Source organism: Pteronotus mesoamericanus, unplaced genomic scaffold, assembly GCF_021234165.1.
Source record: "Pteronotus mesoamericanus isolate MK-2021 breed Mesoamerican mustached bat unplaced genomic scaffold, CSHL_Meso_final scaffold_408, whole genome shotgun sequence".
NCBI lineage: Eukaryota > Metazoa > Chordata > Mammalia > Chiroptera > Mormoopidae > Pteronotus > Pteronotus mesoamericanus.
In genome coordinates, this window is record NW_026555315.1 from 5751677 (window position 1) to 5777653 (window position 25977).

Consider the following 25977-nt stretch of genomic DNA (forward strand, 5'->3'; position numbering starts at 1 on the left):
CCATTCTTTGGGGCCTCAATGGGGGAAACTGAGAAACAACCTTCTGGGGTAAATTAGGTGGATCTAGGGCTCAGGGAGTTTCCTTTTCATTATTTTTAAGAGCAGGACATAGATGGAAGAAGAGTTTTACATTTACAAGGTTAGTTCAGTTCAGTAACTCAAAGACAGAGCCAAGGAGAAGAGAGCCCCATTTTACACAGGCAAAAAAAAAAAAAAAAAAGAGCGCAAAGCAGACAGCTTCAAGGTTCAGTCCCCATGTTAGGATGGGGGGCAGATACGGCGGTGACGCACAGGGTGTCTATCCGGTCACTAGTGTGCTGCTTCAGGGATGCCCCAAGCCAGGGTGAACTCGGCTCCCACTAAAAGCATACGTGGTAGAAACAAGGGAAGAAAACTTGGCTCCAGCGTGAATTTCTGGGTCCTCCCACCACCGCATCCTCTCTCGCCAGAAGCTCTTTATGTTTCCACAGGCAGAAAAGCCGAAGAAACTGAGATGCCTCTTCTGCCCAGCCCAAGAGCTCCCCCTGCAGGCCCAAGTGCCGTGGACAGAAGGTGCTCCTGCACAGGAGAGCTGGGGCCTGGACGTCTCTCTCCTTCCCAGTCAACAGCATCATCACGGTTGATCTCCCTGTAATGCTGGGCTCTGCTCCAGAGTCCCCCACGTCCCAAGGTCTACCGTCTCCTGGCAACCTGTTGGCTGGAGGAAGGCAGGAGAGAAGGGTAAGGTTTTGAGTTTAGTGACCCAAGTGGGTAGTCTCTTTGGTTGCAAGGGCTCAGCATCTAAGAATTTCTCTATAAGACAGCTATGGGTGTAGAAACCACCCTCAAGGGCCTGGATTACTTTTTTTAGTTTTATTATTATAATTTTAATTTACTGATTTTTAGGGATAAAGAATAAGATAGAGGGAGAAAGGGAGAAAGAGAAACATTGGTTTGTTGCTTCTTGCATGTGCCCTGACCGGGGCTAGAACCCACAACCTTGGCCTATCAGGATGCTACTCTAACCAACTAAACTACCTGGCCAGGGCTTAGTTTTATTTTCATTTATCAGTATTATTATTATTAGTTTCATTTTCCCCTGGGCCCCACTCACCAGACGGGGAGATTTGGTCAGACACACTGTGCGCTGACTGCCTGGCGCACCTGCCCCTTCACCGATGGCCAGGGCAATTCGGGTGCTGGGCACAAAGCTCCAGGAGCGGCCCAGGGCAGGTTTGAGCCTCCCACTGTCCCTGTCTCGGGTCATGTGGTTGGTCACCTGCAGCAGAAAGAATCAAAGGCTCACAGATCCAAATGCCAGTAGAGAGGACATCTGTTCCTACTGCTTCATTTTACAGATGGGAACACGAGGCCTAGTACGGAACAACGCCTTCCCCAAAGCCCCACCTCTTACCACGGCCTGCTTGGAACTCGAACCCTGGGCTCCCGCCTTGTGCGCGGCTCTTGCCGCTAACCCACCACGTCTCGGCCTTGGCTCCAACAAAGGTGAGGGGCATGTGTCTGGGAATACGTGCTGTCTGCACCCTCCTGAACGGAGGCCAGTGCGGGGCTCAAGCCGCCTACGCCCCAGCCCGGCAGAGGGCCCTCCCGAGGCCGTGTCCATCCAGCCCCTCGTGTCAGGGGGTGCCTCTGTGTGTCTGGGCTAGGGGTAGGGTTCTGGAAAGGGGTTCCTGATCTGGTTGGTCTGCCCTACTCTGCCCAGGCTCGTCATAGGTAAGAAGACCCTGTAACATAGGCATTAAACAAGCTCATAGGCGATTGCTAAAAGTGGCGTTCTTAAAGAATCTTTAAAGACATGGGAAATGGAATAAGAGGGTAGGTTACTTTTTTTAAAAACAAGGTTATAGTTTAGTTGGAAAGCTGGTTAAAAGAACATGTACATATGCAGAGAAAAAAGATTCTAAGGACATTATGTAAAAATATGGCTTCTGCAGAGGTGGGGATTGACTGCACATTTGACTCTTACATGCAACCATTTTTTACCCTTTGTAGGAGAAGCATGCAGACTTTTAAGAAACTACTCCATAAGCAGAAAACCTAATTGTAAAAGCAAAAAGATCCCTTTCTATGAAGCTTTGGGAAAAAAAAGGAAAACTTGGGACAGAAACCAGGTGAGTGGTCATCCAGCGCTGGGGTTTCTGGGATGAGAAAAACAAATACTCTGTGTCTTGGTTGCTGTGCGTAACAAGACAGGACACAACAGTAGTCAAACTTCAAACAGGAAGAGAGTTACTCTGTGTGAACTTCCCTAAGTTAAAGAAAGGAAAAAGAGAAACAAGACTGTCCTGACTGCTTGGCTATTTAGGGACCGATCCCTTCCTGGTCCAGACCTCTAGGTGACCCAGGGAAGTTGGGCTGTGACCCTTTCCCTCAGGGCCACTTGGGGGTTCAGAAGCTGCCCTTTAAGGGAAATACAGACGCTGCCACTTAAGGGGGAAATTTTTCTAGCTATAGCCAGAAATCGTGTTCACCTTCCCCCTTGGGAAAGCTCAGGGATCAGAGGTTAGACAAGCGCGGCTGGCCAGGCCCGCTTCCTCACCACCACTGCCACGCCGAGGTCCCGGGCCAGGGTCTTCAGCTCTTGGGCCAGCTGCATCATCAAGGCCAAGCCTGGAGGAGGAGAAGCGCAGGAGGCTGGGCGGGCTGGAGCCTGGACTCCAGGGCTGGGACACAAGATCACAGCCCCGACCCTGGGCTCTGCCACACATATCGCTCACCTTCCCTCTGTTGGCCTCCCAGAAGTGGGGAGACCACAGCGGTGACAGAGTCCACAATGACCACCTTCACAGTCCCTGAAGAATCGCTCACCTAAGGGGTTGGGGGGAAGCAGGCGCGGTGATGAACCGCTTGGCGTCTGGTGGGCTCCCACCACGGGACAAGCTTGCTCCTCCCAGGAACTGGTAAGAACCTTCCCTGACCACAGAGAGCCGCGCGGGCATCACCCACCTTCAGCAGTGTCTCTTCTCCAACCCCGTCTCTATGTCTAACAGATTTCACTGAATACCCGGGTGGACAGAGAGGGTTTAATTCACAGAACATCGCAGATGCCCTGAACTAATTACATCTGGGAATTCCCTGTCCAGAGTGTGGCGGCCCCCAGTGAGGAATTTCCTTAGTGGCCATCTTTCGCCATATGGCCAGCCCCCACCACCTTGGCAGGCCCCTCTTTTCCCTCTCCTGTTTACCCCCAAATTCCTAGCTTCCTTTGAGTTTAGTTTTCTCTTTACTTCACTGTCTCCTTCTAGGTCTGCCTCTAGGGCCTCATTTTCCATATCTGAAATGGTTCCAAATATAGACTTATCTAGACAGCCATCTGTTAAAGCCATAATTTTTTCTGTCTACACAAGTATTAACATCCTCCTGGTTTCTTGGACCTAAATTGTCTTTGATGCTTCCCTTCTCCCTTACTACTTCTTCTTCTTTCTTAAAGATTTTATTTATTTACTTTTAGAGACACAGGAAGGGAGGGAGAAAGAGAAGGAGAGAAACATTAGTGCGGGAGAAATCAGTTATCGCTCACACACCCCCAGGTGGGGACCTGGCCTACAACCCGGGCATGTGCCCTGACTGAGAATCGAACTGCTGACCTTTAAGTTCGCAAGCCAGTGCTCAATCCCCCGAGCCATGTCAGCCAGGGCTCCCTTGCTTCCTATATCCAAGCCATCTGCTGATTCTGTTTCCTCCACCTCTATTTCACTTCACGTCGGCCAAATTTTGGATATTGAGCACTGTCTGCTCTTTCTTTGGAATGCCTCCTTCGTCTCCCACTTACTGACTCCTGGCCAGTCAGCAGCTTATCTATGAGAAGATGGCCAAAAAGAGAGAAGCTAAAACTGAAGTTGACTTAGCCCTCCTTGCTCTCTGGGGGAGCAGGTTGAAATCTCTGGCCAGAATGGGACAGCATTATTTTTCCTGCTTGAAGCTACGGAGCCATCAGGTCATCTGCGCAGAGGGACCCTGCAGTGCCCCCCGTGATCCCTACCTTTAGGTTCTCAAGCCCTTGTATAATCAGCTCCCGCCCCTTGACCATGGATGAGTCCTGACTTTCTCTGACTAATAAAATGTCAAAGGTGTTGGAGTGGAGTGTCACTCTCTTAATTAGGCTGCGTTATATGGCAAAGGTAATGAGACATCACTCCCGTGATTATGTTATGTCGTGCAGGACTGCATCCGCCACGCAGTGGACAGCTTCAGACCACACGGGAGCACCTCCCAATCACTTCCACCGGCGACACACTCCAGGGATGAACTTGTCAGGCACCAGGGCCCGGCTGAAGTGAGTCCTGTTCTGTGGGGTGGGGTCAGCCCCTGCACGGCAGCAACTCTGCTGTAGCTGTGACCAGTCCTCGCAGTTGACTGGCCTGGGTAAATCCCTCCCATTCACGTGCCAACAGCAGTCAAGGCTCAACTACAACGGGAGGGTGCACACAGTCCATGGGGGAGGCGGTATAGAAATGCACTGGGGGCAGTACACCTGAAGCACCAAGCTCAAGTGACCCGGAAGGCTGTGCCACTGGGCACTACAGGACACCTACTACATAAGGCCATTCTACCAAGACTGGGAGACACAGCGGCTCTACCTAATATATAGAAACAAACACCTGCAGCCAAAATGAGGAGCCAAAGAAACATGTCCCAGGTTAAAGGACAGAACAAAACTCCAGAAAAAGAACTAAATAAAAAGGAGACAAACAATATACCAGATTCAGAGTTCAAAGCACTAGTTAGAAGGACGCTCAAGGAACTTAGGGGAAGAGCAGATAATCTTAGTGAGAACTTCAACAAAAAGATAGGAAACATAAAACTGAAGATAGAAAACATAAAAAAGAACCAGTCAAAATGAAGAATACAATAACTGAAATGAAGACTACATTACAAGGAATCAACAATAGAATGGAAGAAGCAGAGAATCGAATCACCAATTTGGAAGATATAAAAAGCAAAAAACACCCAATCAGAACAGCAAAAAGAAAAAAAAAAATTTTAATGAGGATAGTTTAAGGAGCTTCTGGGATAATTTCAAGTGTACAACATTTGCATCATATGGGTACCAAAAGGAGAGGAGAGAGGGCAAGGAATTGAACTGGAAACCTGTTTGAAAAAATAATGACAGAAAACTTCCCTAACCTGGTAAAGGAAATACACATACATAAGATGAACCCAAAAAGGATCGCACCAAGACGCATCATAATTAAAATGCCAAAGATTAAAGACAAATAGAGAATCTTAAAAGCAGCAAGAGAAAAGCAGTTAGTTACCTACAAGGGAGCTCCCATAAGATTGCCAGCTGATTTCTCAACAGAAACTTTGCAGGCCAGTGGGATTGGCACAAAATATTCAAAACGAAAAGCAAGGACCTGCATCAAGATTACTATACCCAGCAAAGCTATCATTTGCAATCAAAGGACAAATAAAGAGCTTCCCAGGCAAGAAAAAGCTAACGGGGTCCATCACTACCAAACCAGTATTGTAAGAAATGTAAAAGGGTCTTCTTTAAGAATAACAAAAGATTAAAAAGCCCTGACCTGCCCTGGCCAGCCCCAGCTGGTGTGGCTCAGTGGACTGAGTGCTGGCCTGCGAACCAAAGGGTCGCCAGTTAGATTCCCAGTCAGGGCACATGCCTGGATTGTGGGCCATGTCCCCAGTAGAGGGTGTGCGAGAAGCAACCACACATTGATGTTTTTCTCCCTCCCTTCCCCTCTCTCTCTAAAATTAAATAAATAAATTAAAAAAAAAACACAAACAGATATTTACCAAAAAAAAAAAAAAGGCCCTGGCCAGGTGGCCCAGTTGGTTGGAATGTCATCCCATACACCAAAAGGTTGCAGGTTCAATCCCAGGTCAGGGTGGGTACAGGAGGCAATCAATCAATGTTTCTCTACCACTCTCCCCCAACCTCTCTCTCTTAAATCAATAAACATATCGTTCGTGAGGATTTTAAAAAAGGGAAAAAAGACAAAAAAAAAAGATGAATAATAAGCCCTGACTGGTGTGGCTCAGTGGTTTGGGCATCATCTCACAAACCAAAAGGTTGCCAGTTCAATTCCCAGTCAGGGCGCATGTCTGGGTTGCAGGCCAGGTCCTCAGTTGGGGGCAAAGGCAACCAATCAATGTTTATCTCGCACATTGATGATTCTCTCCCTCTCTTCCTACCTCTCTTCCCCCTTCTCTAAAATATAAATAAATACAATCTTTTCAAAATATGAATAATAAAATAGCAATATCTATCAACAATTACTTTAAATGCAAATGGGTTAAGTGCTCCAATCAAAAGACATATGGTGGCTAAATGGGTAACAAAACAAGACCTTTACATAGGCTATCTACAAGAGACTCACTTTATATCAAAAGACACACAGACTCAAAGTAAAGAGATGGAAAAAATGATTTCATGAAAATGAAAACAAAACAAAATAAAAAAGCTGGGGGAGCAATACTTATATCAGACAAAATAGACTTTAAAACAAAGGCTGTAACAAAAGACAACAAAGGACCCAGCAATTCCACTTCTAGATATTTATCTGAAGAAACCCAAAACACTAAATTGAATAGACATATGCATAATATATTCATTGTAGCATTATTTATGATAGCTAAGATACGGAAGCAATCTAAATGTCCATCAACAGATGAATGGATAAAGAAGTTGTGCATATATACAATAAAATATGACTCAGCCATTAAAAAAAAGAAAAGAATGAAACCTTGCCATATGCAACAACATGGCTGGGCCTAGAAGGTTCTGTGCTGAGTGAAATAAGTCAGACAGAGAAAGAGGAATGTCATACGATTTCACTTATATGTGGAATCTGAAACATAAAATGAACAAACACACAGACCAAAAACGGACTCATAGATACAGAGAACATTTTGACAGTTACTAGATGGGAGGGGGTTGAGGGGATGGGCTGAAAAAGCGAGGGGATTAGAGGTATTGGGTGGGCCAAGAAGTTCGTTCAGTTTTTTCCATAGGATGGCTCTAGCAGTGCTTAGTTGTCTTTAACTTCCTTTGAAACAATTTTCATAGATTGTATTGTGACAGCTGTCGTATTAACATGCATGTAAAAAAGACCTACTAAGATTGGTGAATTTCTGTGCAGCCATTTTAATACTGAAGATGGGAGAAGATACACAACATTTTCAGTGTATTATGATTTATTACCTTAAGAAAGGTGAAAATACAACTGAAATGCAAAAAAAGATTTGTACAGTGAACAGAGAAGGTGCTGACACTGATGGAAGGGGTCAAAAATAGTTTGTGAAATTTCTTGGTACTGTTGACATTTTGGCCAAATAATTCTTTGCCGTGGGGCTGTCTTATGCACTGGAAGATATTTAGGAGCACCTCTACCCCCCAGAAGCCAATAGCAGGAGACAGCCGACATACTCAAAATACCCAAATCAATCAAGTTATTGGTAAAAATGAAAAACATGTCTTTTATCTTACAGAAAAAAACTAAATGGACTTTTTGGCCAACCCAATATTTATTTTCACTGCCCTGAATGTGGCTGTATAAAAACATGAGCTTAGAGCAATAGCAGCCACTCTGCAATCACAAGAGGAAAGAGCAAGAGAATCAGACACGCCAACCTAGAGCCCTAATAACGTGGCCCTGCCAACTTCCAGACTCATTGAGATAATTAAACGTCCTCGAAGTTTAAGTGTCTGTCAGCCATACTCTATGATTTGCAGCTGAAACCTGATCCAGTGGGGGGGACACGGACGTGACTCTGACTGATCCTTGCACTCGAGGGGTTACCGTTCAGGGAGCAAGACGAGTCTGTAAACAAGGAGGCAGTCAGGAATGACGGGAGCGCTCAGAATCCCGAGCCGGAGCGGCAAGCACAGCTGGAGTCACCAGATTGCACATCTGCATTTCCAAAGAGTCCGCCCTAGGACACTGCCCACCTACCGCCCGCTGAGTGAAGCGGGGAGGGGTCGAACGGCAGGCTCACCGGCTGGGCCGCAGCCCCTCGGAGGTCCTGCAGCACATCCAGCATCTGGAAGATGTCAAAGGCGCGCAGCACCTGGATCCTCTGGAGAGCGCCTGCCTGCAGGGGTGGGAAAGAGGGGGCTTTAGAGAAGAGGGGGCTTTGGAGGAGAGCAGGCAGGGCTGAGCAAGATGAAGGGGGACTTGGAGCCTGAGCCGGAAGAGGCATCTGGATAGAAGGACTCAGGTCCAGGATGACAAGTGGGCTTTGCCTAATGGGCCAGTTGTCAAGTGGCAGCTGCCTGGGTGCTGAGCTGCAAAGCCGAGTCAGAGCACAGTGCAAGAATGGACCGATCAGTGGGGTGTCTGCCATGGGCGAGAAATGGGACAGAATCACCGATGCTGGGTGTTTGCCAGCCCTGAACTGAGGGATGCAAGGAGCTGGGATGATGTCATGCCAGGGAGGCTTGAAGAAAACAGAAAATATTGATAGAACAGCATGTTTCAAACCCAGCAAGTACTATTCATCTAAATGGCCCAAATTCTTACAACATAAGGGATAATGGGGGTCTTGTGTCCGAGCTTCGAAGGGCTCCAACACGCCTTTCCCTTACCTGCTCTTCCTCATCTGGGGTTCTCGCCTGAAGTAGCTGGAGGATGCGGGAAGCTGTCAGTCCCCCGTTGGAATCAATGTATAGGACGTTCTGCTGCAGGCCATAGGCCACATTCGCAGCCACACAGAGACATAGCTGAGTTGGGAAAAAGGCACTGGGTGAACTTGACCCCTCAAAGGCTGCCCAGAACGTGAGCTCCCCACCAAATCTAGTTCAGATCCCAGTGACACGAATGGGCCAAGTTCAAGGGCCACTTCTCACCGCTCATCTGCTCTCTTCCAAGCTCTGAATCACATGCTACCGTAGCGGCAGAAGCTTCCGCGGGGATCCAGCACCGCACACTCCCTCCCCCAACCCTCCTGCTCGCTGGCTGCTCGCGTTACCTGGGTTTTGCCACTCCCTGGGACTCCTCCGATTTCAGTCACTTCTCCGGTATAGAGACCAGCATCAAGCAGTTTGTCTAAGCTGATGGCAGAAAAGGAAGGACGAGGATTAACCCAGGGACTGGCGAAGTAGGTGGGGAGTAGCAGCCAACAAGAAAAACAAGACATTCCTTCCAAGTACTGGTTCTGTCCTGAGACAGTCTCAGTGGCTTAAAAATCATCCCTCCACGGAGGTCTCCGCCGCCCCATCGGAAGGCCTTCCTCTCATTCTCCATCTCAGCCCCTTGTGGGTTTCCGTGACAGTATTTCCCATCATTTATCATTTTTTTAACTTTGAAATAATTATAGCTTCACAGGAAGTTGTGAAAAAAAATGTAGAGGGAGGTCCCACGGTACCCCTCAACTAGTTTTCCCTAATGGTAGCATCTTGCATTTCAAGACGAATTGTACTTTGGTACAATATCATAAATTGACATTGATGTGGTCCACAGAGCTTATTCAGGTTTCACCAGTGTTACTTTCATGTGTGTCTGTGTGCATATTCTATGCCATTTTATCACATGTCTACACGTACGATTATGGAACCACCACAATCAAGGTACAGAACATTTCCATCCCCACAAGGTTCCCTTGTGGCCCCCTTTTATAACCGCATCCCTCCCCCTACGCCTAGTCCCTAACCCCTAGCAACCCCCCAGTCTGTTCTCCATCTCTATTCTGTTATTCAAGAACGCCATCTACATAGCATCATAAAGAATGTAACCTCTGTGACTGGCTTTTTTCACCCGGCACCATTCGGCTGAGATCCAAGGAATGGTATTGACAGTTTGCGCTGTGCTATCACCGAGTAGTATTCCACGGCACGGATGTCCCAAGTCCACGGAACCGTTCACCCACTGGAAGACATGTAAGCTGTTTCCAGTTCGGGACAATTATAAATGAAGTTGCTATAAACATTTGTGTACAGGTTTTGTGTGAGCCTAAGTTTTTATTTCTCTGGAATAAATGCCCAAGAACACATAGCCAGGATGTACAGTAAGTGCATATTAATTTATATGAAACCACTGTTTTCCAGAGTGGCTATGCCATTTTACTTTCTCACTAGCCATGTATGAGTAATCCAGTTTCTCTACATCCTTACCAACATTTGGTGTTATCATCATTTTTTATTTTAGCCATTCTGGTAGATGTGCAGCAATATCTCATTGTGGTTTTAATTTGCATTTCCCTCATGAGTCATGATGTTGAACATCCTTTTATGTGATTCTTTGCCACTTGTATGTCCTCTTTGTTGAAATGTCTGTTCATCTCTTTTGCCTATTTTCTAATTAGACTGTGCTACTGTTGAGGTTTAAGAATTCTTTATATATTCTAGATGCAAGTCCTTTGTTGAGTGTGTGACTTTAAAATATTTTCCTCACTTTATAGCTGGTTTTTTCATTCTCTTTTGCAGAGTAAAAGTTTTTAGTTTCTATTAAGTTTTTAATTTTGACTTTTTTATGTAAACATTTATTAATTTTATTGTTCATACTTTCATGTCAAGTCTAAGAACTTTGTCCAGTCCTGGTTCCCAAAGATTTTCTCCTGTTTTATTCTAAAAGATTGATAGTTTTAAGTTTTACATTTAAGTACAACTGATGATAAGTAAAACATGATCCATTTTCAACTTTGTTTATTTATTATCTGTGATATTCAATAGCTGCAGCACCCTTTGTTCAAAAGGCTGTATTTCTCCTCCACTGAAGCGTTTTTGCATCTTTGTCAAAAATCAGTTGGACATATTTGGGGTCCATTTCTGGGTTCTCTGTTCCACTCCATCGATCTGTATGTTTGCCACACCACATTTGTCTTGATTACTGCAGCTATATAGTAAGCCTGTTTGGTAGAATGATTCCTTTCTTTATTCTTCTTTTTCAAAATTGTTTTAGCTGTTCTAGGCCATTGGCTCTTCCATAAAATTATTAGAATAAGCCTATTTCTACAAATAACCTTGCTGGGGTTTTTGGTAGGAACTGCATTAAATCTATTGATCATTTTCGGGAGAACTGGTATCTTTGCTATGTCCAGTCTCCCAATCCACAAATGGCCCTCCATTTCCTTGGGTTCTCTTTGATCTCTTTCATCAGCAATTTTTAATTTTCAGCATACAGAGCCTATACCTGTTTTGTTAGATTGAGACCTAAGTATTGCATTTGCTTGGAAGCAATTTTAAATGGTATTGTGTTTTTAATTTTCACTTCCACATGTTCTTCTTGAGTATATAAAAATGCAATTGATTTTTACATGTTACTGTCATGTTCTGCAACCTTTGCTGAATTCACTTATTAGTTCTAGGAATTTGGAATTATTTTCTATTTGCTGGTTTTTGTCTGTCTCCCCATTCGGCCCAGAGCCCCCGGGGCAAGAGCTGGGCCTTGCTCACTATTACACCCCCAGCCCTAGCATAGGGCCTTAAACTCGGGAGACACACAATAAACGATCCAAGAGAAAAGAGGGAAAGAACAGCGCTATTTAGTCCGCATCATTGTCGGCACTCCGGCTGTGGAAGCCGTGGGGTAAAACTCAGGACACAGCCAATTCCTGATCCAAGTTCTGTCCTTGAGCCACCAAGAAAGAGATAACTAACCACCCTCCAAGCCCTGCCCAGCCCACGGGCTGAAGATCCTCCCCCTCCACCAGAGCCGACAGGGTACGGCCATGTCCTGACCCTAAGCACCCTTTACCTAACCCTGCACCCACCTTCAAGGTGCCAGCCTCTGAAATAGCCCTTGAAGGCCTCCCATAACCCCTCTGTATATGCTAAGTAGCACCTCAGTCAGCACCCAATCTATTTCAATCATAACCACAGGCCCCGCCCAGTCAAACGCTTGGGTTTCCACTGCAGCCCGGTGCCTTCCCGGGACTGCATTCACCCTGCCTCTGTGTAACAAGTACCCATTTGAAAAGACACCCAGCCCCTACAACTCCCGGATCCCCTTCCCCCAACTGAGATCAGAGACTCCAGTACAGCAGTGCTTTTCTGGGTGAGGCCCCAAGACCAGCAGCAGCACCTGGGACCTGTAAGAAATGCAAACTCTCATGCCCCGCCTGGGGGCGGGAACAGCATCTGTGTTCCAACCAAGCTTCCGCGTCCTGTGGATGCACGCACAGTCGGAAAACCTCTAGGCCAATGTCTCTCCACCCTGCCTGCCTATTCTTAAAAAAAGAGGCAGGTATCAGCCTCGCCTGGACTCTGGAGTCACCTGGGAGCTTCAAATAATACTGATGCCTGGGTCTCGCCCCCTAGAGAGAGTGATTCTGTCGTCTGTGGGGGCCTGGGCTTTGGTATGTTTCCAGGAAGCACTTAATATATATTCCTGAAAGAATGAATTAGAGAAGAAAAGTTGGAAATTTCCACATTGGAGACTGGTTGCATAATTATGGGTAAATTGTGGTTTCTGCATACTACATAATATTATATGACCATTAAAATGATTTGAAGACTTTTTAAAGACATGGGGAAATGTTAAGACACTGTAGAGAATGTTAAGCAAAAAAGGGATAATAATGTATATACTATCTAACATGAATCTTATAAAATATCAGTATGAACATAAAACGGCTAAAATTATTGACTGAGGGTTTTTTTTCTGTGCTTCTGTGTGTTGCAAACCGTCTACTCTAGGTATTTTATAATCAGGAAAACACTAAATGTTATTCAAACATTTTTTAATAATGCTCTGCTAACAATCAGATCTGTAATAAAAATTTACCCATTAAAAAATTCCCAGGTGATTCTAATGTGCAGACAAGTTTGGGAACCACTGGCTTAGAGCAGTTCAGGCAGGTGGGACCCAAGCATATATACTGCTTACGCTTCCCAGGTGATTCGAATGTGCAGATTCTAAGCCGCTGGCCGTGGCTCTCCAGGCACGAATCAAGCATGTTCCCAGCAGCGAGGACCAATCTGCGTAAGAAATCCCCAAATCTGCCGCCCAGCGCCTTCTCACCTACGTTTTGTTCCGTGTCTCCCACCACCTGGAGGGCTTGCCTGCCAAACACCTCTGAGGGGCAAGTCCACATGGAGGGAGGCCCCCGCCTGCCCCGTGGAGGAGAACACCTGGGTGTTGCCACTTGTTTTAAATACAAATGATTTCTGGGATTTATCCTCCATCTTCCCCTCTGATTTGGCTTTCAGTCATTCTTTCAGCCACTCATTCAAACACGGCTCCAATTCCCGCCGCCCCCCCCCCACCCCCCAATTCTGGAAGGTCTTCTTCTAAGACGAAGGAGATACAGAGACAAGCAGGACTTGCTCTGGCCTTCAAGTAACCACCCGTCTCCCCACAACAGTAGAGCTTCTTCCAAGGCCCGCTCCATGCTTTGCCGTCCCTTACAAAGGTGCACGCTGCCCATCAGCACGAAAGGCCCTGAGAAGGCCTACGACAGAGAAACCTCTTTAATTTGGGTGAATGGAGCATTTCCCAAATTTTTGACTAAAGAACTTCCCTCCCTCTTCCCTTTTAAAAGCCACATCCAGCCCTGGCTGGGTAGCTCAGCTGGTTAGAGCATCCTCCCAATACGCCAAGGTTGCAGGTTTGATCCCCGGTCAGGGCACAGACAAGAAACAACCGATGAATGCATAAACACATGGAACAACAAATCAATCTCTCTCTCTCTCTCTCTCTAAAAATCAATTAAAAAATTTTTAAAGTCACATCCCTTAACTGTCCACAGACCACCACGAGGAAGGCAGAAACCTTGGGGGTCGTCTTTGATTCTTCACACCTATATCCCACCTGGTAGTAAGACTGGTCACATCTCCTCTTCACCACATCCCCCACTGTCACCTGCCTTAGATCCGACCCACACACGCACCACCACCACGCCGCCGCTCCTTCGCCTCCCTCCTGCCGGCCTCCCGAGCCTTGCACAGCTCCGCCGCACTGCCTGGAGCTCCGCTTTCACAGTACGGCCTCCTGCCTCCAGGGAGGAATCAGCGCAGACAAGCGGCAGTTAGGTTTTTAGACCTCTGTGTGGGACAGCTGTGACTTCAAGTGCCTGCTCTGCCACTTACTAGCTGCATGACCTTGGGCAAGGCGCTTCACCTGAGTCCCAGTTTCCTCACTCGCAGATTGGTGGTTTTAATTGTAATGCGCTCTTTGGTGGTTGTGAAGAACAAATGAAAAGGTACACCAGGAAGTGCAAGCACGTGCCCAGTTCTTGGTAAGCACCCAGAGAAAGCCCGCCCGCCCATTCCTCAGGGCCCAGGGCCCAGGGCCTGCCTCCCTCGCAGAACTTTCCTGACCTCCCCTGCGGTGACCCACTGCAGCCGCAGTCCTACCAGTGCAGTTGACTGCTGCCTGAATGCTTCCTGAGTATGTTGGTTTTATAAGCTCCCCAAGCCCCAAGGCCAAGTTGGCTTCCTGTTAACTACTCCTTCCTAGGCGGTCTCCACACGTTGACGCATCTCTCCGTCGGGTTCACCCGCTCTTCTCTCTACCCGGTATTCCTTTAAGTGCAGGCGCCTTGCCTCACTTATACGCCATGTAGCTGGCAACCAGTAGGCACTGAGCCAGCGCTTGATGGATGACAGACTCAGACCCCCAACCAGGAGGAGCAAGCGCCATGCTGTGTGAACCTTGCCAAGAGAATACGTTATGAAAGCAGCAAGGGCCAAACCAATCCAAAGACCTTTGTGGCGGCGGAGTTCTTCATCAAATTCCTCACAAACAGGCCGGGAAAGGGGGCGGGAAGTGGCTGTTGTCTTCTCACTCGCTCCCTCTCCAAACAGCACGGCAGAATAGAACCACTCCTTTATGAGTGCTCTCTGGTCCCTTTCTGCTGCAGAGTATGGGGCATGAATCAAGTACCCCAGGGCTGGAGCCCTACGTCCACCCCTTGCTTCTGGGGTAAACTCAAGGGGTTAACGATCACTAACTCACACGCTGAAGAGATTACATAACCTATAGTCAATGGCTGGCACATACTAGGCACTCAATAAATGTTAGTCCCGCATGTTCTCTCTTGTCTTGTCCTTAAGTGAAATAGGACGCAGAGCCGGAGAAGAGTTGCTCTGATCTGCTGAATAATAAAAAAATACTGGCCTCTTGTGTCACAGAACAGTGGTTATTAATCAGGGGTCATTTGGCAATGTCTGGAGACATTTTTGATTGTGACAACTTGGGGAGGAAGGAGGTGCTCCTGGCGTCTAGTGGATAGAGGCGAGGGAATGCAGCCAAACATCCTACAGCCCACAGGACAGCCTCCCCCAACTCCCGACCATCAAATAGTCATGCATCCCAAAACCTTAGGAGTGCGAGGCCGAGACACCCTGTTATAAGGTAAGAGAACTCAGAAGTCCTGACCATCGGCCCACGCTGCCCTCACCCCTGCTTGAAAAACCCTGCTCTCTCTAGACTCAAGCATCAAAAGCCAAGCCGGAAGCATCCACGTCCTCCTCCTCCTGCCTCTCACTTTCTTCCCAAAGTACACATACAAACCTTCCAATGCCTGTAGACAAGATGGCAGTGGAGGTCTTCAGTTCCTCGTAGAGATCAGCGCCATTGAAGGGGAAAGCGGAGAACTGAGCCAGCAGCACCCGCCTCAGGGCAACCAGGGCCTGCGGGAGGGGTGGGGGCAGCTCAGGATGGAGCCGGGGCATTTCAACCCACAGCAGACCACAGTATACAGAAATGAGCAATGACCAGGCAAGGGAGGGGGCATCCCAGAGTCCCATATGCCCTCCCCCATCAATCTTTGGGGACTTTTGGCCCAGGGATAGACATTTAGAGACGCCCAGGTTTGGAACGAGATCATTCGCTCACCTTGTAAGACAAGCCACATTTCTGGGCTACCTCTTCCAGGTTTGCTGAAACCAGATCCACCACTGAAAACAAAACGTGTGGTTGATTGGCAAGAAGGGCGGGGCTTCCCATGCGTAGCTTTTCCCGTCTGTAAAATGGGGTGACAAGTCTACTTTTGGGGCAGGCCATCCTAGGAAGCCTGCGAGAACTAACTGAGCCGTAGGACCTGGCGTGGTGCCAGGCACACAGCAGGGGTTCAGCTCTGCTTGGGGCTTGGCTCGACCACTCCCACCATCCCGAGCCTCTCCAGAAGGGTGGAGAGCAGAGGAGGGAGGGGTGACCCCCTCCCGGGCGTGCCTGGGCCGTGAGGCCGGCCTGCGCGTTGTGCTCAGCGGCGTGGCACGCGCACGCGGTCACCTGTTTTGATTCCGTGGCTCCTCAGAATCTGGACCATGTCCTGGGTAAGGCCTGGGCAAAGGCCGGCCCTGAGCACGCCCATGTTCCCTGGAGACCCGGGCTACCAGTCCCGCGGACTTCCGCAGCGCCCTCTCCAGACGCCCCTGGGCGCCCCTTTCTGGGGCGGGGGCAAGCGGCGCGCAGGGTGCGGCCCCACGCCGGGTCTCCGGCGCCCAGGCCCTGCCAGTCCCGGCCCGGCCGCCGCTTCCGGCTTCCAGGCTCCAGAGCCGGACCGGCAGCGCCATCTGCTGGCCGCGAGGGACGACTGCGCGGCCTCCTGGGACCAGTTGGCTGGAGCGGAAACGAGCCACCGGCGCCACGGCCGCTGCGCGGACCTGCGCCGTCCCGTAGCTCCGCGGACCCGCCCAGTGTCCTGCGCCCCAACGGCGGATTTCCACCCGGATCTACGTCGCCTGCAGGCGCCATGTGCGCTCCGAGTCCGCTTTCGCCTCTACCTATTTCGTCAAACACGTCCCCAGGCCTACCTTGTCAGCCTCTGTTCTAATCGCTGGGCCAGAAAGTTCCAGAAGACTGACCATCCCCATGCCCAGGGGACCTACCTGTTGGTGACGGCGAGGCAGTAAAGAGGAATCGAGTCAGCCCCCGATCTGTAATCAGGGTATTACAGATCACATGATGATTGCTAAGAACAGCAGAACGCGCAGAGGGCACCTGCTTCTCTGTATTTTCCATTTTTTATGAATAACTTTTTTTATTTATTGATTTTAGAGAGAGGGGGGAAGGTGGAGAAAGACATCAGTTTTGTTGTTCCACTTACTTGTGCATTCACTGGTTGATTCTTACATGTGCGCTGACCAGGGATGAACCCGCTGGCTTATAGAGAAGGTGCTCTAACCAACTGACCTACCCAGCCAGGGCCAGTAACATTTAAACAAACAAAAACGCTGAGCATATGGGACACAAAATATAGGATTTGGTATTTTCAAATGTCCTTTCCTTTGCCTCATCCTCTGGAAGAAACATAACAACCTTACAGGGTTATCTCCTCATCCAATGAGGTAGGTGCTATTTTTATCTGTTTCACACAGGAGGAAGCCGAGGCCCTGGGGAGGTGAAGTCATGTGCCAAAGATGACAGTCTGTAAGGGCAGAACTGGCCTTACATCAGACAAATGCACGTCTAGGTGCAAAGCCAGCACTGCTTTAACAGCCTCTCTCCCCATCCCAGAAGTGTGTGTATGTTTTCCTGCAGTAGAGCGGTTTCCTTGAGAACAGAAATAATGTCTGGTCCATCTCTGTATCCCTCTGCAGCACCCTCCTTTGTCACTCAACACATGGGGACACTCGGGGCGAGAGCGTGGCACATTTAGAATTCTAGCAGTAAACCCTGAGTCTCCGTGCGCCGTGACTCCCATGTAGCGTCTGCTTTCCCAGGCCTACAAACTGGACAGAATGGGGGTCTTCCGCATGCGGTTCCTGGACCTGGTGCCTCAGCATCCTTCAGCCTCCCACTCCCAGAGACCCGTTCCAGTGCCGCCTCCCTCCACGCCCAGGCGCCTTTGTCCCGCCATCCTTCTCCTCCGTCCCAGGGCAGCCACAGGTGGGAAGCATTTTGATCTTCAGAGAAGGGCAGCGCCGCCGAACCACAGAGCCCTGGAGCTGGAAGGGCACTGGAGGCTACTCCTTGGCTCTACCCCGCTCCAGACCCCCGGTCCCGGCCCTGGGCAACAGCAGCCCCTAATTGTTACACTCTGCGATGATTATGAAGTCAGCTCATTGCACCCCCATCCCAACTAAACTAAGGGTGGGTCTGCTGCCTCCAGTTTCTACTTCCTGTCAGCTTGGCTGTTCTGCATGGTGACAGCTGTGGTCACACACAAACTAGATGGCATCAGAGGTGTTCTGTAAAGTGGGAGATGGGGAGGAGGCCATGATGAAAAAGGAAACCCGCAAAGTTTTGAATCAAATGTCGGAGCCCTTTCCAAACCCCAAGTCTATGAACAGGACGGTTGCTACCAAAGGATTCCCACTTTCCTCAACGGGCAGTTTGATTAACTTCATGGAGGAGGATACCATCAATCTACCGTAAGACACAAGCCTGGTCCTTTCTTCCTTTCTAAGCCTGGAGCTGGGGGGTGGGGAGGGGCTTGAAGAAGAGGTACTTCCTGGACCTGTCACAACCTGGGCCTTGGACTTCCCAGGAAGAGCACGTGTACAGGTTGCATCATGGATTCCTGACCCCAAATCAGTTGTTGGAGGCATGTAGCCCCCCCCACCCCAGGAAGCCTTCCAGGATTAGTCAGAGATTTGTTCATGGAGCTTCTCATTCCCTTAGTGCATTAGGGTCCTCGCTCCCTCCCCCAGAAACCTCTGCCCCCTTCTATGCCCCCATGGCTCCGCTCTTAATCCTCCTTTTCGGTGCCTCCCCATTCCTGACTTTGTCCCCCCAGTAGCCTGTCTGTTCACACTGAGGTTTGCTCCTCCTCCTCCTCCTCGTCCTCAGTGATTCTGGGTTCCCTTCATTCCACAAAACTTTTGGAGCTCCCGCAAGGTGTCTGGCCCAGGGTTAAGTCCCGGAATGTACAGCCAAAAAGCACAGCCTTTGCCTTCAAGGCGCTCCCAGCCTGGCGCGTGTGTCAGGAATCAGGAACACTACCGCTGGTCTGTGCTGCGACAGGACACCTTGAGAAAATGGAAGAGGCTCAGTATGGCTTGGGAGAGGTTGCAGTTAAGGGAGGCTTCTTGGAGGAGGTGACATGTGAGCTGAATGCCCTAGGAAAGGAAGGAGTGAGCCAGTGCAGCAGGGCGGTGCCGGCTGTTGTCGGCTGAAGGGATTCCCTGCGGGGCAGTTTCAGGCATGTGAGCTTCACAGCCACCGCGGCCCTGTACTTAGTTTAATGCTCACTCTCACTCTCCTGAAATTGTTAATAATTTTTGAAGGGGACCCACAAACTACCATTATATTTACTGTGTGTAATGCACACCCACGTTTTTGGCCCAAACTTTCAGGAAAAAAATTTTCGTTTTAATTTTTCATTCAATTTATTTATATATTTGTTTTTTGTATTATAAAGGAATTTTAGCATGTGTTTTGAACATATGGATGTCATCATTGCTTTCTAGAGTTATACTTTTTTAAACATTTTAAAAATATTTATTTTTAGAGATGGGAAGGGAGGGAGAAAAAGAGGAAGAGAAACGCCAGTGTGTGGTTGCCTCTCACGCTCCCCCTGCTGGTGACCTGGCCCTCAACCCAGCCATGTGCCCCAACTGGGAATCGAATCAGCGACTCTTTGGTTCACCAGCTGGCACTCAATCCACTGAGCCACACCAGCCAGGGCTAGAGTTATACTTTTAATGCATACGCATAACTAAAATAATTAAAAACATTGATATAGATACATTTATATTTATATACATGGGTAACTAATACTACCTGTGTATAATGCGCTTCCTTATTTTTCCCTCAAAAACTTGGGCAAAAAAAGTTGCGCATTATATACGGCAAAATACGGTATGTAGCTAGTCCTGATTATATGAAAGCGATATGCTGTCCATTTCCTAAGGGACCAGCGAGTGGCACGTATGGCTAGAGTGATAAATGCTTACAGGAAACTTCATGCAATAGTGAGAAAGTCTAGAACCATGAGTCCAAGCTCAGATCCAAGTTCCACCACTTAGCTATAGGGCTGTAGACAAGTTCGTTAAGATCAGGGACTCCTCAGGCCCTCACTTGGGAATTAGGGCCCATACCTGCCCAGCAGGACTGCTGTAAACATCAGAAGAGAACACGCGCAGCACAGAGCCGGTGCCTCGCTGCCGTCCACGCCCGCTTCAGCACTGGTGTTTTGAAAAAATAAATCTGAAACAGAAATTCATTAGGACCACATGAAGTCTAAATGGCATCCGTACTGTGACGCTCCAGCCTGCAAATGGCCTCGGAGGGGGGAGTCGCCTTGTTATAAGTGTCTGCCAAGGGCTAGCATTGGAGGTTTGGGCTGATCAGGATTTTTCAGGAGGAGGTCAATGGGGCCGGAGCTCAGGGAGGAAAAATTGGGCCCATCAACCAACCATGAAGCCAGAGGCTGACCTGCAGGAAGGGATTCGGGGGCCGGGGGGTGTTGGTTGCTGGTCTTGGCCAGAGCATCTGGGGGAGATGGGGTAGGACGCAGAGAGGAGCCAGAAAGCGCCAGGGGCAGGTGGGAGCTGCCCAGCTCGGGGCAGGCCCCGGGCTCGGGAGGTCTGGGTTCTAGTTCCGGCTCTGCCATTGGCTCCCCGTGTGACCTTGGCTGCTCTCTCTAGGCAAGTGCTCCTCACACTGTGGGTTGTGACCCAGGACTGGGTCAGGAACTCCTCCTAGTGGGTGGAGACCAGTATCATAAACATGAAATTAAAGAGAATAAAAAGTCCCAGAGCACAGCTCACAGAGTAAGCTTTGGTTTGTGCAGTGTGCTTTAGCTTCCTGTGTAAGTATGGGTGCGCTAGGTGCCTGCGATACATATTTCTTACTTTGGGTGAAGGGTTAAAAAAGATTTGAAAGCCAATTCTGGGGGGTTCTGTACATCATTGGTAAAGTTTTAATGGGGGGGAAACATGTACAAACTTTTTCTTTGTAATAGCAAATAATTAGTAACAATACAGATACCCCTGAAATGAAAAACCAAACAATAGCTAAAATGACTAAACCAGAGGTACATGTATAATGCAGATGGATTGAAAAAACAATGTTGAGTGAAAAAGCCAACTGCCCATAGATACATGCTAAATGACACTATTTATGTAAAGTTAAAAAATATGCAAAATAGATCTTGCTTAGGAATAATACACATATGTAACAAACCTGTAAAGACATAAGGAATAATAAGCACAAAAATTTGAATTTATTGCTTATTATTGTACTGGTTATTTCTGAGTGAGAGGAGGGGGAGGAAGTGTCTGGGGGCTTTAACTACACTGATGAGGCTTTAGTTCTGAAGTTGGGTGATGGTTAAATAAAAACTTAATATGTTGTTCTTGATATCGTTGGATATGTCTAAAATAGTTCATGATTTTAAAAAGTTAGAATGGAAGAAAAAAGCTTTGAGTGTTCATCCCAATATATGTACATTTATCTGTTAATTTTACATGCTATATATATATCAATATTGTTCAATGTTATGTAGTCTAAGTAAATAAATTAGTAATTACACTAAATATTAAATAGTGAAGGCGTGGCTAGTGTGGCTCAGTGGACTGGGCACTGGACTGTGAACCGAAAGGTCGCCAGTTTGATTCCCAGTCGGGGCACACGCATGGGTTGTGGGCCAGGTCCCCAGTTGGGGCCGTGCAAGAGACAACCAAAGGATGTTTCCCTCTCTCTTCCCCTCTAAAAATAAATAAAATCTTTAAAAATAAATAAATATTAAATAGTGCATATATATTAGTAAAACTTTATTTTTCTTTTAGATATTTTCCCACACTATGGAAGGTCATTGGGGTCATTCCCTGGGGTGTTTGCACCCCACTTTGGGGGAAGGACAAAGTTTCAGCAGTGTTTCTCAAATTGTGGTTCTCAGAACACCTGCATCAGAATTGTCTGAGGCTCCTCTGAACTTTGGCAGCTTCCCCAGGCCCATCCCACTAGGGACAGGGTGCCAGGAATCTGCATTTTCCACTAGTACGTGCCCTGGTGGGTAGACGCACTGCTGCACAGCAGTGAGGATGTTCTGAGCTGTTCAGAAGCAGCCGGACACCCGCGTAAGTCAGGCCCAGTGCTGGCCTATGGGAGCTTCCAGGCTGCGCGGCTGGCTGGGCGACCCCTCCGCCCGGTTCACCCGTCTCCCCTCACACTCCAGGAAGCCGATGCCAGGGGAGGAATCCGAAGGCAGCTCTGACGACACCAGCATCTCCCCCATCTCCTCCACCTTGCTGAATCCCATCAAACTGGCCGTGACCCAGCCCAACAGCAGCTTCTTTGCAGGGCTGCTGGAAGGCGAGCTGAACAAACTCAGCCCCTCCCCGGTGGCCAAGGACACAGAAGAGGACCTGGCCCTCTGCCTCCACCAATCTAAGTCCCAAATCACCCCTGGGGCCCTGCTGGACCTTGACAACCCTGAGCTGGACACTGACACCTCCTCGACATCCTCGAAGTCCTCCGTGGTCACCGATGTGCCAGAGGCGCCCTTCATCTGCGAACACACAGTCAGCGACGACACAGCCGTGGTGCGTTTTCCTCCTCATGCATCTGGCAGAGGCTTACTGGCTGCCTCCAATGTGCCGGGCACTGAGCTGAGCTCTGGGGGTGGGGGAAGAATGGGATGAAGATGCCCACCACCTACATCTTGACCTCAAGTTCATGGGTTAGGACAGAGGGCACACTTGTAAGAAACTCCAGTGGAAGCCAGACAGGGCTCGTTGCTGGAGGGAGAGTCCAGATCAAGTGCCACTGGGAAGTCAGAGGGAAAAGAATGTTACTTCCTGGTGCAGGAATGAGCCTGGTGGCCCTTGGCAACATTTGAGCTGGGGCGTAGAGGTAGGATTTAAACGCCTGGAGACGGGGCAGCAGCGGGTGGGGAAGGTATCCGCTGGAGGGACTGGTGCTGGCAAAGGCTCATAGGCGGGAAAGTGGGGGAGGAAACACCCAGGCCCCAGCCCAGGGCTTTTCACACATTCACGTGTCTGTAGGTCTAATCATGTTAGAAACAAGATTCCTGGCCCCTTCCCTAGAGGTTCTGATTCAGTAAGTCTGGGGGGTGGGGCCTGAGAATTTGTACCACTAACAAATTCCCAGGTGGTACTGATGGCACCAGACCACGTGTTAAGGAGCACTGTCCTAGTGACGTTAGAGGGATGCAGGGGGCAAGTTAGTCTGGGGTCATTTTCTGGAAGTCCTCTAATGTTAGGCTACTTTACAGATTTTTCCGTAAGCTGTAGGGAACAGCTTTTTGCAGAGCTTTTTATCTGAGGATGGATGCAATGCGAGCTGAGTTTTAGGAAGATAAAGCTGGAAGCCCGATTGTTGGGAGGCCTACAGCCCTGCTTCTTCCCAGACCACCGCTGGTGTCAGCATCATAGGGCAACTTGTTAGAAATTTCCGTTTTTGTTCCCCCTTTCACCCCACCCCCAACTTGGGCCTACTGAATCAGGAGCTGTCAAGGCCGGGCCAGCAGTCCGTGTTCTGACGAGTCCCCCAGGGTACTCTGATGCACACCAGTTTAAGAACTTCTGGTCTAGATGGAGGAGAATGGAAACGGGGGGCCAGATAGCGGACAGTAGGCCAGGAATCTGCAGCGGGACTGGAACTCCCTCGGATCCTCAGTCGGGCTCGCTTGGCAGCCACTGTTGTAGTACGTGGTCTCTGGGGCTTTTTGATCTCTGTCACTTTATTGCTCTGTGACAGTGTGCCAGCCACTTACCCTCTCTGAGCATTTAACCCGACCTGCAATGAGACAGGTGGGCAAGATAATCTAATCTCCAAGGTTCCTCTCAACTGACATAGTCTAGAACAGCGATTTTCACCGGGTGTCCTGCAGGAATTTTTAACACACGCAAGTGCTGCGGAACACCGGGTGACTGTTTGGCGTCAAGCGTTGCACGTTTTAAAAATTCTTGCGATACACCGGTTGAAAATCACTGGTCTAGAAGAAACGGAATGAAGGTCGCTCCAAGGTGGGTGGGGCTGTGCAGGGGGTGGAGCCTGTGCAGCCGGCTGGTAGTTCCACCTCCGGTTGGAGTACCTTACCCCTCCCCTCAGACTTGCCTCAGCTCCAGCTAGGACCGGATGGGCATCGGGATGGGGCGAGGGGCAGACAGGCAGGGCCAGGTCTCAGGAAGCCTCCGGGGCTCTTTCTCCTAGATTTCCTGGACCTATGCCTTGGGCAAGCAGCCAGTCAGTTTCTACCAGGTCCTGTTGCAGGAGGTAGTCAAGAGAAATGACTATAAGCCTTCCAGGACAAAGGTTCGCCCGTGGATCTTCCACAAGATCTTGGGCACCACTGTCAAGCTGATGGAGCTGAAGCCCAACACGAGTTACTGCCTCATCGTCCGCGCAGCCAACACCGCTGGGGTGGGGAAGTGGTGCAAGCCCTACAAAGTGAGCCCTGGGAGGAGGGCCCCAAGGGGTCAGGGAGGGACGCCTGCGCCAGGGACTTTGGAGGTTGGGGCCACCCCGCACGCCCACAACTCATCTCCCTGCTTGCTTTCCTTCCACCTGCGCAAATACGTATCAATCCCATGCTGCTCTCTTCTGGGAGGTTTGAGGATTAAGCCCCGTTGGTGCCCCTGGGAATGCAAACTGATGGACTCGCTGGCATCCCTGTAACATCCATCTTTCACCTTGGTACCAAGGGCATTGCCAGAAACAGGGAAGAGACTGAAGGGGGACAAAGAAGGGAGCAGCCTGGGGTGGGTAGGGGCCCAGGGTGGGGAGAGGCCTGAGCACACAGCCCCGTGGTTGGGAACATCACAGGTTTGACCCGTACCCTGTCCTACCTCCTTCTGATGTAGACGGGCAGGGTTCTAAGACTATGCAGCTTAGATCCCATTTAGCAAACAAACCAGGGGCTGCAGCAACGAGCGGTCAGGTCTGGGGAGGAAATCTAACGGGTTTTCTTCTGTTAATTCAGTTTGCGACTCTTGCCAATGACCTGAGCAGCTTCCCTGAGAACAACCCCATCCAGATCACCGTGCGGCGCAAGGAATCCCAGCGGAAAACAGTGGCCATCAGGCCAGACGAGATGCGGAGGCTGGAAGATCTGGAGACAATATTTCCCTACTAAGGAGGGGGCGTCTGGGACACTGCAGGCCAGGCTGCCCACTGCCCACCGCCCACAGCTGCTAGGCAGCCCCTCCCCAGACCTGGGTTAGGTCCAGGTCCCTCATTAAAGAACTGCAGGTCGCCCAGCACCTCTAAACTCTGCTTCATGCGGTGCCCAGCCCCAGCTGGGCCGCCGGTGTCCACCCTCCAGCTTGTGCCAGAACCAACAGTCCAGGTCGGGGACGAGGATGGCAAACAAGGGCGGCGGTGTGGTGAGCTGCCGCTGCCACCACCTACTGCCCCGCGGTGCCGGCATCGTCCTCTTTAGTCTGGTATTCAGACTAAAACACACACCAAGAGAAACAGCAACACGGGACAGAGGTGGCAGCAGCCCACACACTGTCAGCATCAGACGAGCTCTGGCAGGACAGGGTGCAAATTACAGAAGGATTGGGGCGGGGCCTGTTTAATTGAGGCTGTTCTTGGATGTGAGGGCACAGGAAAGCCATTTAAGCTTCCTGGGTTGTTTCCTCATCAAAAATATGGGGATGCGAGACCACTCCAGGCTTGGCTGTAGGGTTACAGTGTGGGTCCTGTGCGGGCGCACACAGAGAAAGCGCCCGCAGACGGGTGCTCGGCAACCGCTGCCTCCCTTTGCCTCCCGCAGCATCACTGCAGAGATGCAAGGGGACGCCGAGGACCGCAGCTCGCGGCGACGTGTAAAACTGTAAAAGCTCGCATGGGGCGGGGGAGGTGAGAACACAAGACCGGAAATGCTGTGGCCCTGAGCAGTCCACACGAGGGAGGGTTAGATCAGCCTGGCCCCGTCTGGCCAGCTCAGGTGTTACAATGTCATCTCAATGTCAAGATTCTGGGTTTGATCCTTGGTCTGGGCACATCCGAGAAGCACCAATGAATGCGTCAGTAAGTGAAACAACAGATCAACGTTCTTTCTCTCTCTGCTCCCCTCCCTAAAATCAATTTTAAAAAAGTTCAACCTGAGTTGATTCGCCTTAGCCCCGGAAGAGGAGAAAGTCGAGGCAAGATGATGCATGGAGGGCGGGATCTTGGTGGGGAGGCTTTTCACAGTGTGAAGTCCTCAGGGGACAGAGCG

The 25977-nt window shown here is 49.5% G+C and overlaps 2 protein-coding genes across 4 annotated transcripts; one reads left to right on the plus strand and one right to left on the minus strand.

Annotated features, from left to right (window-relative positions):
• Positions 1–184: 184 nt before the first annotated feature.
• On the minus strand, positions 185–16381 carry RAD51D (RAD51 paralog D). 3 transcript variants are annotated; one of them, XM_054592911.1, is made up of 10 exons: positions 16131–16381; positions 15735–15796; positions 15411–15529; positions 8929–9010; positions 8546–8680; positions 7957–8052; positions 2718–2808; positions 2540–2634; positions 1094–1258; positions 185–697 (listed from the first exon to the last, which is right to left on the minus strand). In XM_054592911.1, exons 1-10 carry the CDS (start codon positions 16210–16212, stop codon positions 614–616), a joined length of 1011 nt encoding a protein of 336 aa, XP_054448886.1. In that variant the 5' UTR covers positions 16213–16381; the 3' UTR covers positions 185–613. The 3 variants fall into 3 exon arrangements, with proteins under 3 accessions (XP_054448886.1, XP_054448887.1, XP_054448888.1); XM_054592912.1 differs by having other exon boundaries at positions 186–697; positions 2540–2610; XM_054592913.1 differs by lacking the exon at positions 185–697 and having other exon boundaries at positions 1125–1258; positions 2472–2634.
• A 1633-nt stretch (positions 16382–18014) lies between these two features.
• On the plus strand, positions 18015–24885 carry FNDC8 (fibronectin type III domain containing 8). Its single transcript, XM_054593131.1, has 4 exons — positions 18015–18214; positions 21964–22330; positions 23964–24200; positions 24733–24885. The coding sequence occupies exons 1-4, from the start codon at positions 18015–18017 to the stop codon at positions 24883–24885; spliced, it is 957 nt and encodes a 318-aa protein (XP_054449106.1).
• Positions 24886–25977: the final 1092 nt, after the last annotated feature.

What these genes read in the sequence shown, in the direction of transcription:
- RAD51D (XM_054592911.1), bottom strand. Translation starts at nt 16,212, where the DNA reads ATGGGCGTGCTCAGGGCCGGCCTTTGCCCAGGCCTTACCCAGGACATG. An exon ending in AATGTGGCTTGTCTTACAAG is followed by an intron (nt 15,530 to 15,734) that starts GTGAGCGAATGA and finishes CCCCTCCCGCAG; the next exon opens with GCCCTGGTTGCCCTGAGGCG. An exon ending in GAGGGGCTGCGGCCCAGCCG is followed by an intron (nt 2,809 to 7,956) that starts GTGAGCCTGCCG and finishes CCAACCCCTTAG; the next exon opens with GTGAGCGATTCTTCAGGGAC.
- FNDC8 (XM_054593131.1), top strand. Translation starts at nt 18,015, where the DNA reads ATGGCATCAGAGGTGTTCTGTAAAGTGGGAGATGGGGAGGAGGCCATG. An exon ending in TCAGCGACGACACAGCCGTG is followed by an intron (nt 22,331 to 23,963) that starts GTGCGTTTTCCT and finishes TCTTTCTCCTAG; the next exon opens with ATTTCCTGGACCTATGCCTT. An exon ending in AGTGGTGCAAGCCCTACAAA is followed by an intron (nt 24,201 to 24,732) that starts GTGAGCCCTGGG and finishes CTGTTAATTCAG; the next exon opens with TTTGCGACTCTTGCCAATGA.